This window comes from Channa argus, chromosome 3 (assembly GCF_033026475.1).
Source record: "Channa argus isolate prfri chromosome 3, Channa argus male v1.0, whole genome shotgun sequence".
Classification (NCBI taxonomy): Eukaryota; Metazoa; Chordata; class Actinopteri; order Anabantiformes; family Channidae; genus Channa; species Channa argus.
The window spans coordinates 3,505,002-3,524,141 of record NC_090199.1 but is presented as its reverse complement, the minus strand read 5'-3'; the positions used below and the strand labels follow the sequence as shown (position 1 = coordinate 3,524,141).

General features: G+C 43.8%; 1 protein-coding gene across 1 annotated transcript in view; it reads right to left on the bottom strand.

The window, feature by feature from the left end:
* The window catches only part of slit1b (slit homolog 1b (Drosophila)), a 47,114-nt gene that overhangs the window by 11,545 nt on the left and 16,429 nt on the right, over nt 1-19,140 (bottom strand). The window contains exons 5-26 of the mRNA XM_067499089.1: nt 17,351-17,422; nt 17,094-17,165; nt 16,859-16,930; nt 16,370-16,533; nt 16,138-16,285; nt 15,227-15,298; nt 12,454-12,525; nt 11,959-12,030; nt 10,985-11,128; nt 10,703-10,866; nt 10,038-10,061; nt 9,667-9,811; nt 9,311-9,385; nt 8,973-9,116; nt 7,750-7,893; nt 7,431-7,597; nt 7,125-7,263; nt 6,796-6,864; nt 6,103-6,174; nt 3,870-3,941; nt 3,669-3,740; nt 1,573-1,736 (exon numbers count right to left, since the gene is read on the bottom strand). Of these exons, the coding sequence (XP_067355190.1) occupies nt 1,573-1,736; nt 3,669-3,740; nt 3,870-3,941; nt 6,103-6,174; nt 6,796-6,864; nt 7,125-7,263; nt 7,431-7,597; nt 7,750-7,893; nt 8,973-9,116; nt 9,311-9,385; nt 9,667-9,811; nt 10,038-10,061; nt 10,703-10,866; nt 10,985-11,128; nt 11,959-12,030; nt 12,454-12,525; nt 15,227-15,298; nt 16,138-16,285; nt 16,370-16,533; nt 16,859-16,930; nt 17,094-17,165; nt 17,351-17,422 (2,339 nt within the window). The remainder of the gene's footprint in view (nt 1-1,572; nt 1,737-3,668; nt 3,741-3,869; nt 3,942-6,102; nt 6,175-6,795; nt 6,865-7,124; nt 7,264-7,430; nt 7,598-7,749; nt 7,894-8,972; nt 9,117-9,310; nt 9,386-9,666; nt 9,812-10,037; nt 10,062-10,702; nt 10,867-10,984; nt 11,129-11,958; nt 12,031-12,453; nt 12,526-15,226; nt 15,299-16,137; nt 16,286-16,369; nt 16,534-16,858; nt 16,931-17,093; nt 17,166-17,350; nt 17,423-19,140) is intronic.

Sequence of the window (19,140 nt, the reverse complement as noted above, 5' to 3'; positions counted from 1 at the left end):
ACAATGCATTTTGGAAGCCAATCGCTTTGGAAAGTATCCACACCTCTTCACTGCATTACAAATTGATTTTAAGATGGAAAACATTGCATGGAACAATCCATAATCACAAAGTGAAAACGTTTTGGAAACATTTTTATTAATTTAATAGAAAAAGAAATCTGAAATTCTTCCTTTACAAATGTATTCAAACCCACGATTCAGTATCTCGTAGAAGCCTCTTTGGTGACAATTACAGTTTAAAATCTTATTAGGTAGGGCTCTAAAAGGTTCTTGCACCTGAGTTTGGGCAGTTTGTCCCATTTTTCCTGACATATGTCCTGAAACAGGTCTCTCCACAGATGTTTACTAGTGTTTAAGCCTGGAGCAGCCCGATGATGTCTTGGCTGTTTGCTTCAGTGCTCTGAGGCGCATGTGAACTGACCTGTGTCTTTTAAGGACTTGTAAATAAAACACACGAATTTGCAAGAGCGTTTAACAATTTAAAAGTAATCAGCAGAATCAATAGGAAATCAGTCTAAAATCTAAAAGAAAACTTGGCTTGCAGCAGGCAGCAGCTTTCTGAGGTAATTGAACACTGGTGAGTGGGGGAAATGCACTGTAATGTCCAGGTAAGAACAAAACCGATTTTTAATAAATCTATTGACATGAAAAAAGCACGAGTGGACAACCTTTCTTACTCATTGAAACAGAGATCGGCATCAATTGTTCCGGAGAGATAACGATAAATTGCCTCAACGTTTCCGTGAAAAGCAACTTAAGTTGCCATTTAAGAGATTAAAATAAGTTTCGGAACAAAAACAAAAATATCTGACATATCTTCATCAAATGCTGTAACCTTTTGGGTCATTTGAGACTGAATTTCAGGCAGGTAATTGTTATCAATTATTAGCTCTGATTGAAACATACAACTGTGAATCATCTGCATAAAGGCAAAATTACAGTCAATATGCTTAAGAGTATTTAGATAAGATGCCACCAACCAACACAAATACTTTTAATTGTAATATGTTCTGCTCCAAAACTTTAACATTTACAAATGCCCAATACGCTTTTCATCTCGTTATAATGTTGATATGTTAAAGTAGCAAATGTTGAGATTAATCCTTATATTGTCAGAAGATCTTTGTCTTTAGCAAAATTTGATACGAAGTAATTAAAGCAATTTTCACAGATTTTTAAATGGCAGGTAAAGACGCCATGTGCTGCGGCGTCTTTGACTGTGACAGGTATGTAGGAGTGAAAGCAGCCAACACCTGATGAAGGTCACACAGGCTAAAAATATTCCCTTTTATTAAATCACCCATTGGGAAGCAAAACGCAGCGTGTGGGTGTTTGTTCTCATAGATCATTTTGCAGATTAAGTGACATATTCACGCAGGATTGAAATAGCCAATTAAGTTTGTGTTCATCACAAATCTGCTACAAGACCATAGATGATATCAGTATCATGGGAGCAGTTTTTCACTGGCACGTCAGTTTGACTTAAAAATCACAAGTTCATTCGAGACTTTGAAGTCTAAGACATTGAACTAGAGCTGCTGCTTTGAGTCCACTGGTTTCCTGCAGACTTACCCAGACACTGGAACTTGTCGGCAGGTGTGGTCAGCAGCAGCTTGCCCTCCATGCCCCGGGGGCCGGCACAGCGGGCGATACCGGGCTCCTTATAGCCGCTCTTCACCCAGTCTGACAGCCAGAGCAGACGGCAGTCACAGTACAAAGGGTTGGCTCCGATCGCGCTGAAGAAATGAACAGAGAAGAAGGTTTGGGAAAACGAGACGGAAGGTCGGAAGGAGAGAATGGCTTAAAATAACGAGGTGATGAAGGCAAAGGAGGGAATTTTCTGTTTTTCTATTTTTCCTACTCACTGGACATTTCCAGAATGTGTGGATAGACGAGCTTATGGAAATTTTTATTTGCAGCAGTTATGGATGCAGCACGTGTTGGCCTGTAGGGAAAGCTGATTTCCCCTGAGGGACCCAAAAGTGCATGAAAAAAAAAGAGCAACGAGTGTCAAGAAGTAAGGAAGACAGTCAGGGAAGAAGGCAAAATAAATAGGGGAGGAAGGAGCAGAAAGGAAAAGGAGGAGGCGGCAGGGAGGAGAGGGAGGGCGTAAGAAGGGCTGTTATATATGTGAGACTGTCTGCACCTCCAGCTCCACATGGTGGAGCTCTCAGTGCTCACAGCTGCTCGGGTAAAGTTTTACACACACACACACACACACACACACACTGTAATGACATTAATTAGGCTCAGGTCGGTTCATTGTGCTAATAAAATTAACAGAGACGAATGTGGGATCAAATTGAAGTCATCTCCACACACACAGAACAAGGTCAGGGTGTGTCACAGGAGAGCGTGTTCAATTCTCCCCAGTCAATTAAAATCCGTCTGTAGCCGCACTGCCACGAGCTGATGAGGTGGAAAACGCTTCCCGACGTCAGAATGTCACATCACACCTCCACAGAGGCTTCTCGCTGATACTGTGATAGTTTTGGTTCTAATATCTACTGGTTCTGACGACAATCTTGTGATCAGAAAGGGCTCAGAGGTCAGAGGGCACAGAGGCTGTTTTACCAAACACATCTAGAGGAAAACATTAAGAGCAGGGTCAAAGTCAGAGCTACTGTCCACTGTCCGATACAAACCATTGATTTGTTTAATGACTGGTTCAGCTTTGAGCAGCTGCACCTGTTTGTAGTTGCAGTTTTCTGTGTGATGTTTCTGTCCTGAATTAGGGATTTTAAAAAACACGTGATGTGCCTCTGTTGTAGCAATGTTCTGAGTTGTTGATCAGTGAGTAAGACAAGAATGACAAGCACATCGACCCAGACTTGGGTTGGATTTTGTTTTAATTTCCTGAGGGTTACTGAAATGAAAGCTTTAAGATTCGTGATAACAGTTTTACTTTACATGCTTTCCTCAAACTAATCATCTAATATCTCCAATGTATGTGAGATTTATGTTAAGCTCTGTAATTTCTTCCAATAAACAGCTCAGAATACATGTTCAGCTCTTTGTAATGGTTCCAAATACCCCAAAAGTTTGACTTCTTATGATACAGTCAATGTGGTGACACACCGTCCGATCAACCATCCGAGAGGAACTTTTGGTGACACGAGTTTTACTTTACAGCACATTCATTTTCCTAATAGACTGATAATCAGCAGGGTCTTGTTTCCGAGATCATGTCACGCTTCAACAAATACAAATAAAAACACTCCCTCCCTGTTCTGTTCAACTCATGCTCCCATCCTGTCCCTTCCTTCATTTTACCTTCTCCTCCCTCTTCCTCTGAAACCTCCCCTCCGCCATTCATCTCCCGCCTTTGCCTCCATTCCCCTCCCTCCACACTTACTGCAGGCTCTCGCATTGACTGAGGATGATTATACTGTATACGCAGATGCACACAGGCCTCAGATCAATCACGGCAAAGGGAAAGATGAATCTCTCCAGCTAATTCAATCCACCCGGCAGCCACTTGAAAACCATTCGCTCTCTGAGAACTGGACTGCAATCATAAAAGCAGGCGATTGAACATGCACCCCCCCCACACACACACACACACACACACACACACACCTCATCCTGTCAGTGAGGTCAGAGCTTGTTGTTTGTGACACTCAACATGTATGTTCGCTCGTGCACCACATGTATATTTAAACTCTTACAGGTGAGACAGGGAGGTCACGTCGCTGAAGATGCCCTGCTGCAGCTCGGAGATGTCGTTGCCATGGAGAGAGCTGAAAGGCAAACGCAGCCGAGGGTCAATAACAGTCAAAATGAAAACTCAGAAAGCACAATGTCTCTGACAGGCGGCGAGAATGTCTCTGTCCAGCAACAGATTGTTGGTATAAAGCATGAGAGCTCACAGCAGTCTGAGAGAGCGAAGGCCACTCAGCGCCAGAGGAGGAATACAGCGCAGGGAGTTGTAGCTGAGGATCCTGAAAGAGGAGAGACACCACACAAAGACATAACATTACAAAGAGACTGTGTGTCCAACAAAAAGCACAACAAGGAAAAACTCCACTAATGTCACATTAACATTTGTTGCATTCATTTAGTTTTTACTTAAGACTTAAGAAATGGACTTAAGAATTATAGTGACCTAAATACGGCACTGAAATGAATTTAACAAACTTCACGATGTCCTCATCGCGATTTGCTCGTTTACTTAGAAATGTGGTAGATTTTATTGATTTTGCAGAAAATTTTTCAGCACAGCAGCTTCCGCATTTCCATCATCTAATGAAGTGGTTTTTGATGCAGGTCTCAGCATCACCTGCTCTAACCAGTGGTGGAGAAACCAAAGCTTTCTGAAGCACCGATGAAGTCATTGTGCTGCCCACAATCTCCTCACACGGTGGGAAATGGTGACATCTTCTGGCCAAATGCGTGAAATAAGTGATGAACGGGTCAGTATACAAAGGTGCTTTCATAAAGTTGGATCACTTTAAATACAGTCTGAACAAGCAAATCGACAAGTGTATTGAATTTTAAATTGAAGAGGTGTTTAGAAACATCTGGCTGTGGTACTTCTGCCTGGAAAGGTTGAGTTGAGTTGTCTATCTAACACCTGATACAGCAGCATCTCAGTCATCATCATCATCATCTACTTCACCTCCCTTCATAATTTCTGTCACACTACAACATTCTGATCACACTTCTCTGACACATGTACCATTAACATTTTGGGTCTTATCTTATCCTGGGACTATAGCTGAGATTCAGTTGGTTTATTTCTGTCAACAGACTTGAAATCCGTCATTTTTGTGAATGAAACTTGGCCACGGATGAAGCAGAACAGGAGACTCGCAACAGCCTTCAGACATAGGCGTAGATCACTTGGAGACAAAAATTATTTTAGGCCCCGGTGACCCATTCTTCCGGATAAATTCCCTCTCGTGCCCCCTAAGGAGTGTTCAGACCGGCTGAGATGTGCTGGCAACATGCATGCTCCCTTCTCTGATTTCAATGCACTCATGACCTTTTCCTCCAGCGCTATTCCTCAGGGCTCCTTGACATTTCAGCTGCAGATGCTGTTGGTCCTGTTTGAATTTTTCATGATGTGGGAAGTGACAAACATTTTCAAAGAAATCGCCCCCCCTGTTCACGCGCACCAGGAATCATTTATTTGTCATGAGAATTATGCTCAGGATGTGAAAACAGTTGTAAAACATCCTCCTGTCTTCAGGTGGGAGATTTCTACAGAGTGGGAAATAAAATCCACATATCCGGATTATTTTGAAGAGAAGTTCCTCAAAAGCCTGCTCCAGTGGTTAGTCACATACTGTATCTTTAGTTGGGCTCAAAAGTTGTTTGAATTTAAATTTAAGAAGAGAACAAAATGGAGCCTAACGGGAGAAACTCAATTGCATCCGTTTTCCAGAGGTTTTCTTGCAGGACCTGCTAATTCAAAAGCCGGGAAGCTGCTAGACTTCAGCTGTGCAAGGCAGCAGTCCTCCACTGACCTACTGTGACGAGGCTTTTCAGAATGACACCAGAAAGACAACACACCCACCGACTGACCAACAGAAAAGACACGGGCGACTCCCAAGAAGCCACCTTCATCCCCCCCAACAGTGACTTTAGATCCTGTGTTGTGTTGCAGTATGAGAAATGTAGTTTTTAGAGACTGACCCATACTAAGAATCAGCATTTCTCCTCCTAACAACAGTTTTAACTTGACTGGAATTTTAAAAGCTAACAGGTAGAAGAGGAAGATCTCCTGACTCTACTCGCAAAATGGCCTGCAGACAGAGGAACCAGCACAATGAAGCCTGTCAACGTGATCCGAAACGTAGCAGCATCTGGCGCCTTTTTTCCTCATGGAACTCAATGTCTTTGACAGATTTCTGTTTGCTTCGCACTGCGCTTATAAGTCATTCAGGAAAAAAAAAAAGCTTCTGTCGAATGAGAAGAACACGCTCTGCAGGGCTCAGGTTTACTGTGGCTGTAAAATGGCCCAGTCTGTGAACATGGCAGCTCTTGATGAAACAATGTCACAAAATGTGCCTTTTTCGTCTGAACACGTGTTTCTGATACACTTTGACATTTGCGTGCGTGTGTGTGTGTGTGTGTGTGTGTGTGTGCGTGTGGACTCACAGAGTGGTGAGCTGGCTCATGTTGGAGAAGGAGTCATCGGACAGGGAGCTGATTTTATTGTTGCTCAGATCTCTGCAGAGGCAAAAATCACTTCTATCAATACACAGGAACAATACGCTGCAGGAGCCTCAATGGACACACAAACACCAACTGTACACACACTCCAACTAATATCACATATAGATATAGTGACATACTGACCAATATCGTTCCAATGAAACGTTCTCGTGTGAGTTGATTGTATAAGAAACTATGTCTGTGTGTTATGACATGAAAATTCAATAGCATCAAACGAGCTGGACTTTTCTCCACAGAATCAACCACACGGTCACAGCTCCCCCTGCTGGAATTCTTCATTAACACAGCGACAACGGGTTTGCAGCAACAACATGTCCAAATATAGGATTAATGTTGATTCTCCGCCGTGAGTCGAGGATTTTCAGGCTCGTCTCAGATCATCTAGAACTGAAGCTCTTTTCCTATTTTAAGTTCCCCAGTTTTAGTTCAATATCATTGAATAAAGTCAGTATGTTTAATGTGCCATCACACTGACTGAAGCCCCTCTGAAGATCTTTCTATCTGCTCTGTTCTAGTGCACTAGTGTTAAAAAGCGCAGTCATAGTTTCACTTCAAGCTCAAAAGCTCTAAAATGAAAATCAGTGTAAATAGAGGGTTTCATGAAGGGTGTCTTACACAAGCTGCAGGTATTTGAAGGTTGCCAACTCCTTAGGAACACTGGTGAACTGGTTACCATCCAGGTACCTGAGAGGACGAGAGAGACATCGATTACTGCTGCATACTAATAACTAAATACATAAATAATAAAGCATATAATTTGTAGCCTTCAGCCTATGAATCGTGAATCGTGGTACAGTTGATATTCAACAAAGATTATGTGGGTTTTTTTTTATTATTGGATTATGAAGCGATTTCTGTCAGTAATAGTAAACTGAAGATGACATGCAAAATGATTTTGGTTAAAAGAAACAAAAACGCTGCTTCAGTTGAGCTTCCGGACTCACAGTTCAGTGACGTTGCGGGGGAGACTCCTGGGCAGAGCCTGCAGGTGTTTGTTGCTGCAGCGGACCACCGTGTCCACACAGGTGCACTGGCTGGGACACTGAGGCCCTGGAGCACAGCTGCTGTCCTCCAACACTGAGCCTGGACAGACAGACAGGAGGGGGAGGTCTCAGCTTCTTAGAATGTCAAGTGAGACTGAAACTTCACCAGGATTTAGTGTTTTGCATTTTCACTTTTTCTTTCTAATTTTTCTGTCCACAGGTGTATTTGCATTAATATTTCTGTGTGTGTGTGTGTGTGTGTCGTACCATCCTCACAGCGGAAGTCTGGTACTGCTACATCCTGCAGCGGGATTTCCCGGAGGAAGGCGGGACTCTGGCAGCGAGGATTTCCCGTCACGATCCGCCTGCTGCGAAGCCAAGCTCCAAACCAAGACAGGCGGCAGTCGCAGTTAAAAGGATTGGCCAAGAGGTTCCTGATGGACAGCAGGAGACAAGGAGGAAGACAGAGAGATAACAAAGATCCTGCATGTGCTATATTGTGTGTGTGTGTGTGTGTGTGTGTGTGTGTGTGTGTGTGTGTGTGTGTGTGTGTGTGTGTGTGTGTGTGTGTGTTGGTGTCACTAACAGTGTGGATAGGTTGGGCAGAGTGTCGAAGGCTCCAGGCAGGATGGTGCTCAGCTGGTTGTCATACAGGGAGAGAAGCCTCACGTTGGTCAGACCCGTGAAGCTGCTGTTATGGATGCAGCTGATCTTGTTGTTCCTCAGCATCCTGGACACACACACACACACACACACACACATTCAGATCTAAATACATAATACATTAAAGGGGCATTAACTTTAAATCAGTTCCAACTGTTTTCCCAAACTATTTAGGTTGTTATTCCCTATAATTTTGGTGAGAATTGATTGTTCTTCATCGGAGGATTTCCAACACACACGAAAGGTGTCACCGAGGTGAAAGAACATAAACAAACAAAAAAAAATCTGTAATTTAGAGGATGAGGAGGAAGCTGAACCTTTTTCTTATGTACGAGACAACAACAGTCCACCAGCGTGACACAAAATGACCCTTTTCCTTTTGTTTCCTGGTTGGCAGAACATGTGGGAGAACGGAGGAGTGCTGCTCTGCACAGGAAGCAGGGAGCGATTCATACACCTGTGCTGCTTCGGTTTAAAACCTTGTGCTTGGACGGTGCCTGACAGTTGAGATGGACAGTGACTCAAAGCACTGAAAAAGCTGAGCCACCACCAGAGACAAAGTTCAGAACCCTGTGAAGTTACTGGCTTACAGACTTCAGGCAGTTATTGGCTGTAAGAGACGATTTCATTTATGATTATATTAGTTTGTGCAATTACTTTTTAGGGATTAATATTCAGGATCTATGTGCAAAAACACAGTTTTTGCACATACAAGTTTCGGGTGCAGTAACAAGGAAGATTCACACAGACACACAGGAGCATGAACACAGCTGGACAGAGAGACATAGACGGACAGATTCACAACTACGGGGAATTTAGAGTCAGCAATGAACCTAACATGGACGTCTTTGGACCCTGACATCACTGCAACATATGGCAATTATGCACAAGCAAATAGGTTTGAACACTAGTATATATGCAATTGTTATGTACGTGATATGTAATTAGGTAATAAATGATGTATTATATGTGCAGGCAGGAAAAAATGTCCAGTACAGTTTTGGTGCACAGTGTTCTGTAGAGGTTGTGTCCAGGATGTGAGGGTCTGCAGTGGTTTCTCTGCTCGCTTTCTAACGTTGGTATTTTTATCCATTCAGATCAATTATGGTGGTGCAAAGAGCTAAAATGATGAAACGGAGGACTCACAGCATGCGTAGTCCCTCCATGCCTTTGAACATGCTCCCTCTGACAGACTCCAGGTGATTGGCCGTCAGGTGGAGCTCCACCACCGAGGAGGCACCTTCAAACGCCCCGTCCTCTATCTCTGAGACCTTGTTGTTGCTCAAGTTACTAAGAAAAAGGACAAAACATGCATCGGTTTCTACCGTCGATTACAGTTTGAACGCGTCGATTTGTTCCCAGCTCCGTTTTTACGGACTCAGCACATCTAGTGAGTAATCTGTCGGAGCAGAAAGACCTGAGGCCATCGGTTCGATTAAGTGAATGGGCTTTGTGTCATTGCTGAAGTGTTCGGATTGACCTACATTTTCTTGAGCTGAGACAGGCCTTTGAAGGCTCCCGTGGCCTCCAGCACGGAGATGTCGTTGTTGTTGAGACGCCTGGGAGGATCACATACAGCAGACGTGAAGAAAAAAAAAAAAACAGAAAATCATTAGTGTGCGTGTGCATCCATGCAGAGTGAGGACGTCAACACGGATATGTCTGTCTGTGCATGGTTACAGCCTCAGTATGCAGTTTATTAGGCACAGCCAGCGAACACCAGAGCCGTCGTTGTCGCTTCTACTAATGTCTACAATTATTATTGAGGCTGTTGAACTGAACGCGCCATCGGACGGCAGGTGTGTGTTTGTGTGTTTGTGCGTGCGTGTGTGTGTCTCACAGCTCCTCTGTGGAGGGAGGCAGGTGTTCAGGGAACTTGGTGAGGCGGAGGTTGGAGCAGTCGACAACATTAGCCTCACAGCGACATTTAGCAGGACACACCGGCTTGCTGTTACACTCATAGCTCAGACGTCTGTCCTCGGTGCCTACGCACACACGGACACACACAGCAGAGACAGATGGACTAGTGTGAGTCAGTGCCGACAGACAGACAGACAAACAGACAGACAGACTCCTGAAATGAGCTGAGATGATTAAAAAAACCAAACTGTTTCACACTTGAAGCAACTTTAGAAACAACATGCGAATATCCACATATGCAATACACACATAGACACACACACACACACAAACACACACACACACACTCACCTGGGATGTGGTACTGCTCTTTGGCTGTCATGACAAAAGAAAAAAAGACACACACACAGACTTAGTGAAGATCTTGTACAAAACTGGCAGCAGCACATCTGAACATGAAACAATCTGTGTCCGTGTTTTGCTGTTTTATGGAAGCAACGTGAACGTCGGCCCGTGTGCAGCCTTCCAGGCCTGGCACTGCACTAAAGCAGCGTGGAGCAGTTTGTGTGGCCATCGGAGAGCCTGCCAAGGTTTACTGCCTTCACACACTGGCACAGTGCTGGAGAGAGGGGAACGGCCAGGAGCCTGTAGTTACATGCATTCAGATACGGTCGGAGATATTTGCGGTAACAAATAATTGAAATGATCCCATTTCAATCTATGACTTTTAAGACAACTCGTGACCCGAGAGGCTTCAACAGTCTTTACACGTCATGGTAACTTACTAATGTTAAACTAGACAAATGTTCTGCGTTGAAGAAGTTTTCGCTCCTTCTAGAAAAAGGGGAGAATGGAAGACTAGTCTGAATTACTGTATGATAATATGCACACGCTTTGTCGTGAGAGGTTCAACCTGTTACACACAAACTGCACATCTTATTTCACACTTCTGTCTCCCTTTCATTTAGTCTCTCTCACACACACACACACACAGACACACACACCCTGGCACTGACCAGAGCAGCGAAACTTGTTGCTCTTGATCTGTGCGATGCGTTTGTTGGCGAGGCGGCGAGGGCTGGCACAGCGTGCTCCGCTGGTCTCTATGGGGTTTGAACGCAGGAAGTCGGCCAGCCACTTCACATTGCAGTCACACACGAAGGGGTTCTGGGCCAGGTGGCTGATGGGAAATAATGGCATGGGGGGGGGGGGTTGGGGAGACACACATCACTTACATCAGACTGAATGTAGTGGAACAGAACCCAACCTGAAGAAAAATGTGTTTTTCTGTTTCTTACAGCGTCTGGATGCTGTGCAGCGAGCTGAAGGTGCCTTTGGCCAGACTCTGGATCTTGTTGTCGTACAGTGACAGCAGAGCCAAGTTCTCCAGATCTTTGAACACTGTGGCTCGGATGCAGTGGATCTTATTCGCGTTCAGCAACCTGAGACCAACCAATAGCAGACTGTAGATGACATCTCACAAGATTTAAAGCCTAAACAATTTCAGGAAACTCCAACCTGATGTGAGCAGCTGTTGAACCCCTTTTTTACGGATAATAAGTGAAAAATGACTTTGGAACAGCTCGTGTTCTGCAGTGAGAGCTTTACCAACACAGGCAGCACAAAACTGCAAAACCTGCTGACGTTGAAAAATGAGCCAGTAGCTTAATTGTGTTTTCTGCATTTGCAGTGTTTGTTATTTCCTCAATGTGGTGCCTGTGCTGTCAGATGTTTAACTTCATTTGCTTGTGTTTTGTCTGGTCGCACGTGCTTTTTGTGGCGCTCTCAAAGCCGCCATAGTGGTCCTCCCCATGTTTTTTCAGGTTTTAATATTTAGAAACCATTAAAAAAGAAATGAACTCGGAATTTAAAGAGCTCTTATCTCCCGAGAGCTTGACTCTATCAAAAAGTGTTATTTCTAATTATTCCATAAGTGTCCTTTATTCAATAACACTGAGTTATTGTGAATATATATTTAATTGCATGTTGTTGATGCTGCGGCCTTGGCCACGTCTGGAACTGGATATACATTTTCCTTTCAGTCTTTTTCCCGCGGCGGTGACACGATCTAGTCTAGAGGCCACGTATACTGAAAAAACAAATCCACATCACTGCTGTAGTGTCGGCAAACCGCGTACACTCCAGTTTCCACACATCACTTTAACAATTTATGGGCACTTTCGGCCAGAAGACACAGTTTATTTATGTATAAAACACAGTTAGTGTAAATGTCAGCTCAGACAAATATATGCATGTGGGGGTTTGGACTCACAGCAGCTCCAGAGAAGCCAGGCCATCAAACACTCCGCTGGGCAGCTCAGTGATCTTATTACCATACAGAACCCTGCACACAGAGAACATGTCATGTTTTTTTTTCCCTCGTACTTGTACATGTTCCATCAGTCTGTTACTAGTTAATGTGAGGTTTTATTATTAATTTGACAGCAACAGTTTGTTTTCACACTACAGCCCAGAATACTGTGCATTTCCACACACCAACAGGACTGAACACACACTCATGCCACAGCCACATACACGCACACAGAGCCACAGCCACCCGCTGTGATCATACATAAGCCCTGATATTTAATAATGATTCCCTGTTTATGGAACGCAGGTGCAACTTTTGCACTATTCACACCAGCAGACGTCCGCACACATGGATGCTGTGGAAACATACTGCGAGCTACAGGCAGCAGTGATACAGACATGTGTACACACATATTGGTGGTGGCACGCTCACAACACAGACGTGGTTGTTACTCACAGAGAGTTGAGGGCTCTGAGGCCTTGGAAAGCATCAGGAGCGATCTCGGATATCTGGTTGTTGCTCAGGTCTCTGGGAATTGGCAAAAACAGAGACACACAGACGCACACTTTGAAATCTTGTGGAGCCTGTGACCTTTGAGAAACGGAGCTCACAATGCTACTCTGTAAACCATTACAGCAGAAATGGAATTAGGTTTAATTGCAACTTCAGCTTAAATGATGCAACACTCCCCAGTTTCTTTGGGGGATGAGGATGGACTAAACTAAAAAAACAATCCTTCAATGTGTAGTATTCTGATGCCTTTTGTCCTTCCAAGGTTAAGATTTTGTTACAAAGATGACTGAGACTCTACTTTCAAGGCTCAGACTGAGCACTTCACCAGTGGAGTGATGTTATGTGTGCTGCTCCCTTTTTGTGTCATGCATAGTGCTGCATGTTCATCCCAAACAATTCACTCTTAGTTTTATCAGCCAAACAAAGGCCTATAGAACTGTCCCGTTTCAAGCTGCTCTTTAGCCCTGCAGTACGCAGTGGAGGAGGCATCCAACAAGTATCCAACAGGACAAAGTCAGGTGGGTCGTCCCCCAGCTGAAGCTCAGCAGAAGCTGAGCGATGCAGCCAAAACATTGCGTATGCACTGTGTTATTCGACAGTGTAAATCTGCAGCAGAATGGATTCAATCAAAAAAAAAAAAGAAGCCTAGAGCCCAGTTGTTTGGCCAGTTATTGAATCCATGGGTTCACATACTTTTTCATCAGCATGAGAATGTTTCAAGAAAGACAAAAAAACATGTCCCATGTGTTTATCGGTACCTGTGACTTAGATGAGGACTAGATTATGACCAATGAAAGGGAACAACCGAAACGGGAAGGAGAAGAAAAAGAAGAAGAAGAAGAAGAAGAAGAAGAAGAAGAAGAAGAAGAAGAAGGAGAAGAAGAAGAATGAGAAGAAGAAGGAGAAGAAGAAGGAGAAGAAGGAGAAGAAGAAGGAGAAGAAGGAAAAGAAGCAGAAGAAGGAGGAGAAGGAGAAGGAGAAGAAGAAGAAGAAGACGACGATATGCAGAACATTTCAAAAGATTCACACGTGTTTATCCTTCAATCTTATTTTAAGAAAACTAACAATTTAGATTTTAAATGGTTTTTTATGACTTTTCTCTGTTTATACTAACTTACATGATGACTGGTTTGACATTTTCTTGGTGGTGTTTGTAATTTAAAAAAATATTTTACAAGGTTTCACTTACTTTCATGTGGCTGTTAGGAAGCTGTTCAACTCTCTCTGTAAATAAAGTGTGATACTGATTGAATCTGGACTCCATCCTCACATGGAGCAAACCCAACCAAAATGAATAGTGGTAATAGTTTTTATACTGTGTGTAACATTTCCATGAGTTATTCTGCTGGGTCAAACACGCATGAATGGTTTTATTGTTCATTTTTCTAATCCCTAAATCAAATCCTAACCATTTATAAATTGGGGGAACCCCCTTTTATGAGGCAACTGGACTGTAAGCGAGCTTGACAGCAACTTTTCACATTTCTGATTTGGTCTTGGCAGAAGAAATCGCAACATGTTAGATTAGAAAGTCCTTGTTCTGCCGCCACACGTCAGTCCCTCAACCATCATAATACATTTTAAGACAAACCACTGGGCTGGTAATGTAATCAACCCCCCTCTAAAGGCTCGGGACGGTCTCACAGTGATGATGTAAGCGAGCAAAGAAGGGAGAAAACAGATAAGATTAAGAGGAAAACCCAACAAAAACCACAGAACAGCAAAGATGGAGCAAAAGGAGAGAAAGTCTGAGGATGGAAAGAGGCGAAGAGGAGGGAGAAGAAAAGCAGCAATGCTCGACAGAACAAAAACCACAAGGAAAGTAAGAAAGTTGAGGAGCCAGGAACATTATTATGATGGTTAAATGTACATTTTTTAATGCACGAGATCACAACAATATGCGCTTCATTCACCACACGAGACCCTAAAAGGCCTCGATGGGGACGGAGTGTCTTCGCAGGCTGTCATAAATCAAGCCGCTCTCGATGCCGCAAATCCACTGGGGCTGTTTGTTATGTCGGGCAGGAAACCCACAGCTCGGTGAGCAGACGGAGGAAGGATCCAGTTGGCAGATGAGGAACATGTTAGGAACATGGCCCCCGTCACCAGAGGCTTCACTCAGCAGATAGTGTTAGTTTAACTGACTTTCAGACTGAAACCGATCAAGACCAAGATAATACTGTAATGCATTTAATCTCTAAATGTCATAATAATCCTCAGTATACTGCAAATCATAGGTTTTAAGTTCTGGTTTTTTTGTTTTTCTCAACTTTCCCCGTCTCAGAGTTTCTTTTGTCTCTTTGTCTCTGTCACTGGCCAGGGGCAGTGTCGTGGTTGGTGTAGATGCACCGTAAACATGAGTCAGAGATCAACTATTGCAGGAGACATTGTGGTTGGACGTAGCTGTTTGGATTAACGTGTGATGACTGGTCATTAAAGAGAATCTGAAAAGACATTTTCCCTCCATTTATTTATTAGTATTATTTCCTGGCATAATGCACAATAAGGATCCATGTCCTGCAGTTTTTCCCTCAAGGGATCCTGAAAGTGTTCCAATCCCACATGTGACGCCCCACGGCCTTCTCCCACTGTTTCATTTCGGCAGAGATTCAGTCATTGCTTTAAACATTTGGCATATTTAACATAATGAGCTTTTATTTTTATATTGAAGGACCATTTTTGCTACTGTGTGGTGCGATTATTTTTATTGACTCACATTCGTCGGAGTTTCTTGTAGGAGGTGAAGGCGCCTGGAGGAACAGACTTGATGCCATTCTGCTCCAAACGGCTGGAGAGAGAACGAGAGAGAGAGAGACGTTTAAAACTTGTACCCTGTTGATCGTTACAAACCACGACACTGGATGTTACTTGCATCAACAGTCCAATGCTGAGTTTGTGTTCAGACAACTCAAACAGAAAGACCATGTACAACCTCCATCAGGTAGTTGATATCAGCCTACTAGATCAAATTAGAATTAGTCACTTTTAAACATTATTCTGTAGCCAAGTAATACTAATAATAACAAAATGAACAAGAAGTTACTGAAATTAAAAGGAACCAATGCAACGGCTTCATATTGACGTAATCCTGGTTTTCACTACAAAGTTTTCACTTTTTGCTAGCGATCATATATATATGGTTCTAAATATACTGCAGTTTCCAACTGAAACATCCTGGTGCTTCACTTTTTTGGGAACTGGTCCAGTTAAGGAACTTCCCCTGGTGTACAGGTCCTGGTAAATTTACCAAATGAGCCTGCGGAAAGGTCAAAAGTGTGGCGGTTGCTTACTTTTTAATTGTGCACGTTTTTGTAACGGACCGTGTGTGTAAAATGCTGTGTGGCATTTGACCAATCAGCAACGTGCAATGCAGACCCTGGTTACTCAGGTGGAAGCAAAGGTCCCCGCCCCCTTGGAAAAGTTCCTGCAGTGGAAATGGGCCTGATGTCAAAAAGTTCTGTAACCGTACGGGATTTTTAAAAGTTTCATAAAACAGTGAAATACCATCCAGCCCAACTGATCCTCAGCTTGTTTCCTTCCTTCACGGCCTCACGCTGCACTGTGGACAACTACTCACCTGTTCACTCAAATCAAATATATGTCGATGTACTTTGTGTTTCTACTCACATTTCAGTCATGGCTTCGGGCAGGTGGGCAGGGATGGCAGTGAGGCCCCTTCCTCGACAGTCCACAATGTTGTTGCTGCAGGAACACATCGGAGGACAGGAGCCGGACGCCAGGCTGCACGGCTGAACAAAGGCACTGCCACTGTGGCCTAAAACCAGACCAGAAAAACTGCTCCAATTCCCAGTCCATCATCCACACTTTGACCAACATGTGCATCACTGGACTGCTGTACCTGAGCACGCGAAGTCGCTCTTACGCAGCTCAGCGAGGTTGAGGCCCCTCAGCGTGGGAGGCGAGCTGCACTGGGTGTAAAGGCCCAACGCCGGGCGCTGCCGCAGCCACGGGGACAACCAGGCCAGGTGACAGTCACAACGCAGAGAGTTAGAGTGGAGACGACTGGGAGAGGAGGGCGAACAGACCGAGGAAGGGACAGGTGAGGAGATCCGGGGAGGAAGCGGGAGGTGGGTCAGTGGAAAGAAGGAAAGAAAGGGAGGGAGTGTAGAGTGAGAGAGGGAGGAAAGAGGTAAAAGAGTCGGAACAAAAGAGAAGAAATGGTAAATAAGGAAGTACAGTGGAAAAAAGGCACAAGGAAAGAAGGAGAGTAAGTAGAATATGTGAGAGGAAATGAACCAGATTACAGGAAGAAAAGAGAAACGCAATATTTCCAAGTGTCCGACTGCGTCACTGTGGGTAAAGTAGTGAAGGCAGTTGGGGAACTTACAATGTGCGGAGCTTCGGCATGTGGTTGAAACTAGAAACCGGAATACTGCTGATGTTGTTGTTGTTCAGGGTGCTGGCAACGACAAACAGAAGAAGGCCGGAATAGTATTTCGTAAAACACATGATTCGATGGTGGGTGAAAGGGAGCAGAGGTTTAAAGTGCATCAGACACCAGGTGAAAGCTGGAAGAATTTTTAAATACTTTCAGGTTTGAAGGGATTTGTCCAAATACTCACAGTACTTCCAAAGATCGCAGAGCTCTAAACGCCCCTTCCTCAATACAGCTGATGTGATTCTTATCCAGCTGACTGGTAACGGGCAGAAAGGAAAGACAGAATGATGTATTATTAAATCCAATAATCCGTCACTCAGAGTGTATGTTGAAGCACAGCGGTGTGAGTTCATCTGTACAAACGTGCAGCAGCTGCAATAGTATCACCACTGTACTTTCATTATGTGTTTGCTGTGTGTGTGTGCGTATAACTTCACACACAGGTTTTTGAGGTCCGTGGCTCCTCTGAAGCCCCTTCTTGGGATGGCGTTGATGGCGTTTTCACTCAGGTCCCTGACAAACAAACACACAAAGAGAAACTTGAGCTGCTGATTTCACTCATTTGACTGCTAAACGCTCACGTAGTGTTTTTATCCAAAGCGTTTTACAATGTTGCAGCAACTTGGGGTTCAAACCACTGACCCTGTGGTCTGTGGACGACTGCCTTTCCTCCTTCTCTTAATTTGATCCGCTTTCTCCCTCCTTCGCTCGCTTACATCATCAGAGACTGTCCCGGGCATTTAGAGGGGGGTTGATTACAATACCAGCTCTTACCTACAGCCGCCGCATCATTAAATCCACATTCAGGACGCAGCAGTTCCTGCAAAGGCTTTGGCAGCGCACGTTTGGGTTCGTTCACTTTGAATTTTAAAATCGAAATTTATATTCCGAGCAAAAAGTCGAGCATCAGGGGGGAATCGCATTTACACACAAACAACATTTCTTGTCCAACACCTAACACTTTATGACGAAGCTGGAATAAGAGGAAAAAAAACATTTAAAACAGGTTTGTTTCTTTTTTAAATTTAAGCAGTGAGTGATTTAATTGTGGTTTAAAAGTTTTTCTATCCTGGCTCGATCATGGTGCAGCCTGTTCCCACTACTGGTCTGATCTGCACCATTAGCAGCTACACTCATCTGAATCTAAACACAGAATCCTCTTTATCTTCATGGAGCTTTTCCCTCCAGCCTGGCAGAATCTGGGGGCAGCAACCAGATTCAATCCCCAGAGACGACCACATGTACTTTAACAGGGCTGCTACACAGAGATCCAACGCTAAAGACAGAACAACAGAACCCGACTGACAAACCATTAATGTCAGAACTCGCCTCTGAAACAAAGAACAACCACCAGCAAACCAGTTCAGAAAAGAAAAAGATTCAGTGCTGTGCTTTGATGAGCCCCTCATGCTGCATTTATTAACAGAGCTCTGGTTAAACATTCGTTAAACACTAATGACTCTACATTTCAAACCCTTGTCAGGAGTCGGACTCAAATGTCGAATGTGGCTGCAGGATTTTGGCTGAGGAATGTGCTAATATCCTCAGGTGCTCGGTATCAGGGTGTCAATTTGGATATTAACACTACGTAGAAGATCTAAGATCTACGAAGGCTGAGACTAGTGCGAGGTTTATGGCAAACACCTCAGCATTAAACCCAAAACTCTCCTTCAGCATATTAAAATGGCGCCATTCACACATTCAACATCCAAAACACACTTACCACCATCAAATACGAATTTAAACCAATTTAGCATGTTGAAAAAAATGTGAACATGAGTGAAACATTTCCCTCTTATCAGTGAGAAAAATGATCAGTGTACGTTTCGTTTCGGTGCTACAGCTGTTCCTCCATAGGTCCACAAAGAAACACACTTAGTGTTAATCCATAATTAACAAGCTTTTAAATGAATGATACGCCACCTCCATACAGCCCTGTAAGAACGGACGAACTTAGCAGAAAATTAATAGGACGATTCTTACAAAGCCGTTGCTGTGGCAGCGGAATTAAGTGTTTTAATGCCCCTGAATGGTTTTTATCATCCGTTATCATTGTCTCCGAGCACGTGCTGGCAAACATTATATAATAATTTATCTCTATATTCAAGCTGCATGCAGCCACTGAAAGCCCGCTATTTTCTCAGTTCCTGTCAGAGGCCCAGTGGTAAACCAACGGTTTCTTCTGTGTGGTCAAACCAGAGGAAGTGTCACAGAGAGGTCAGTGGTTAACA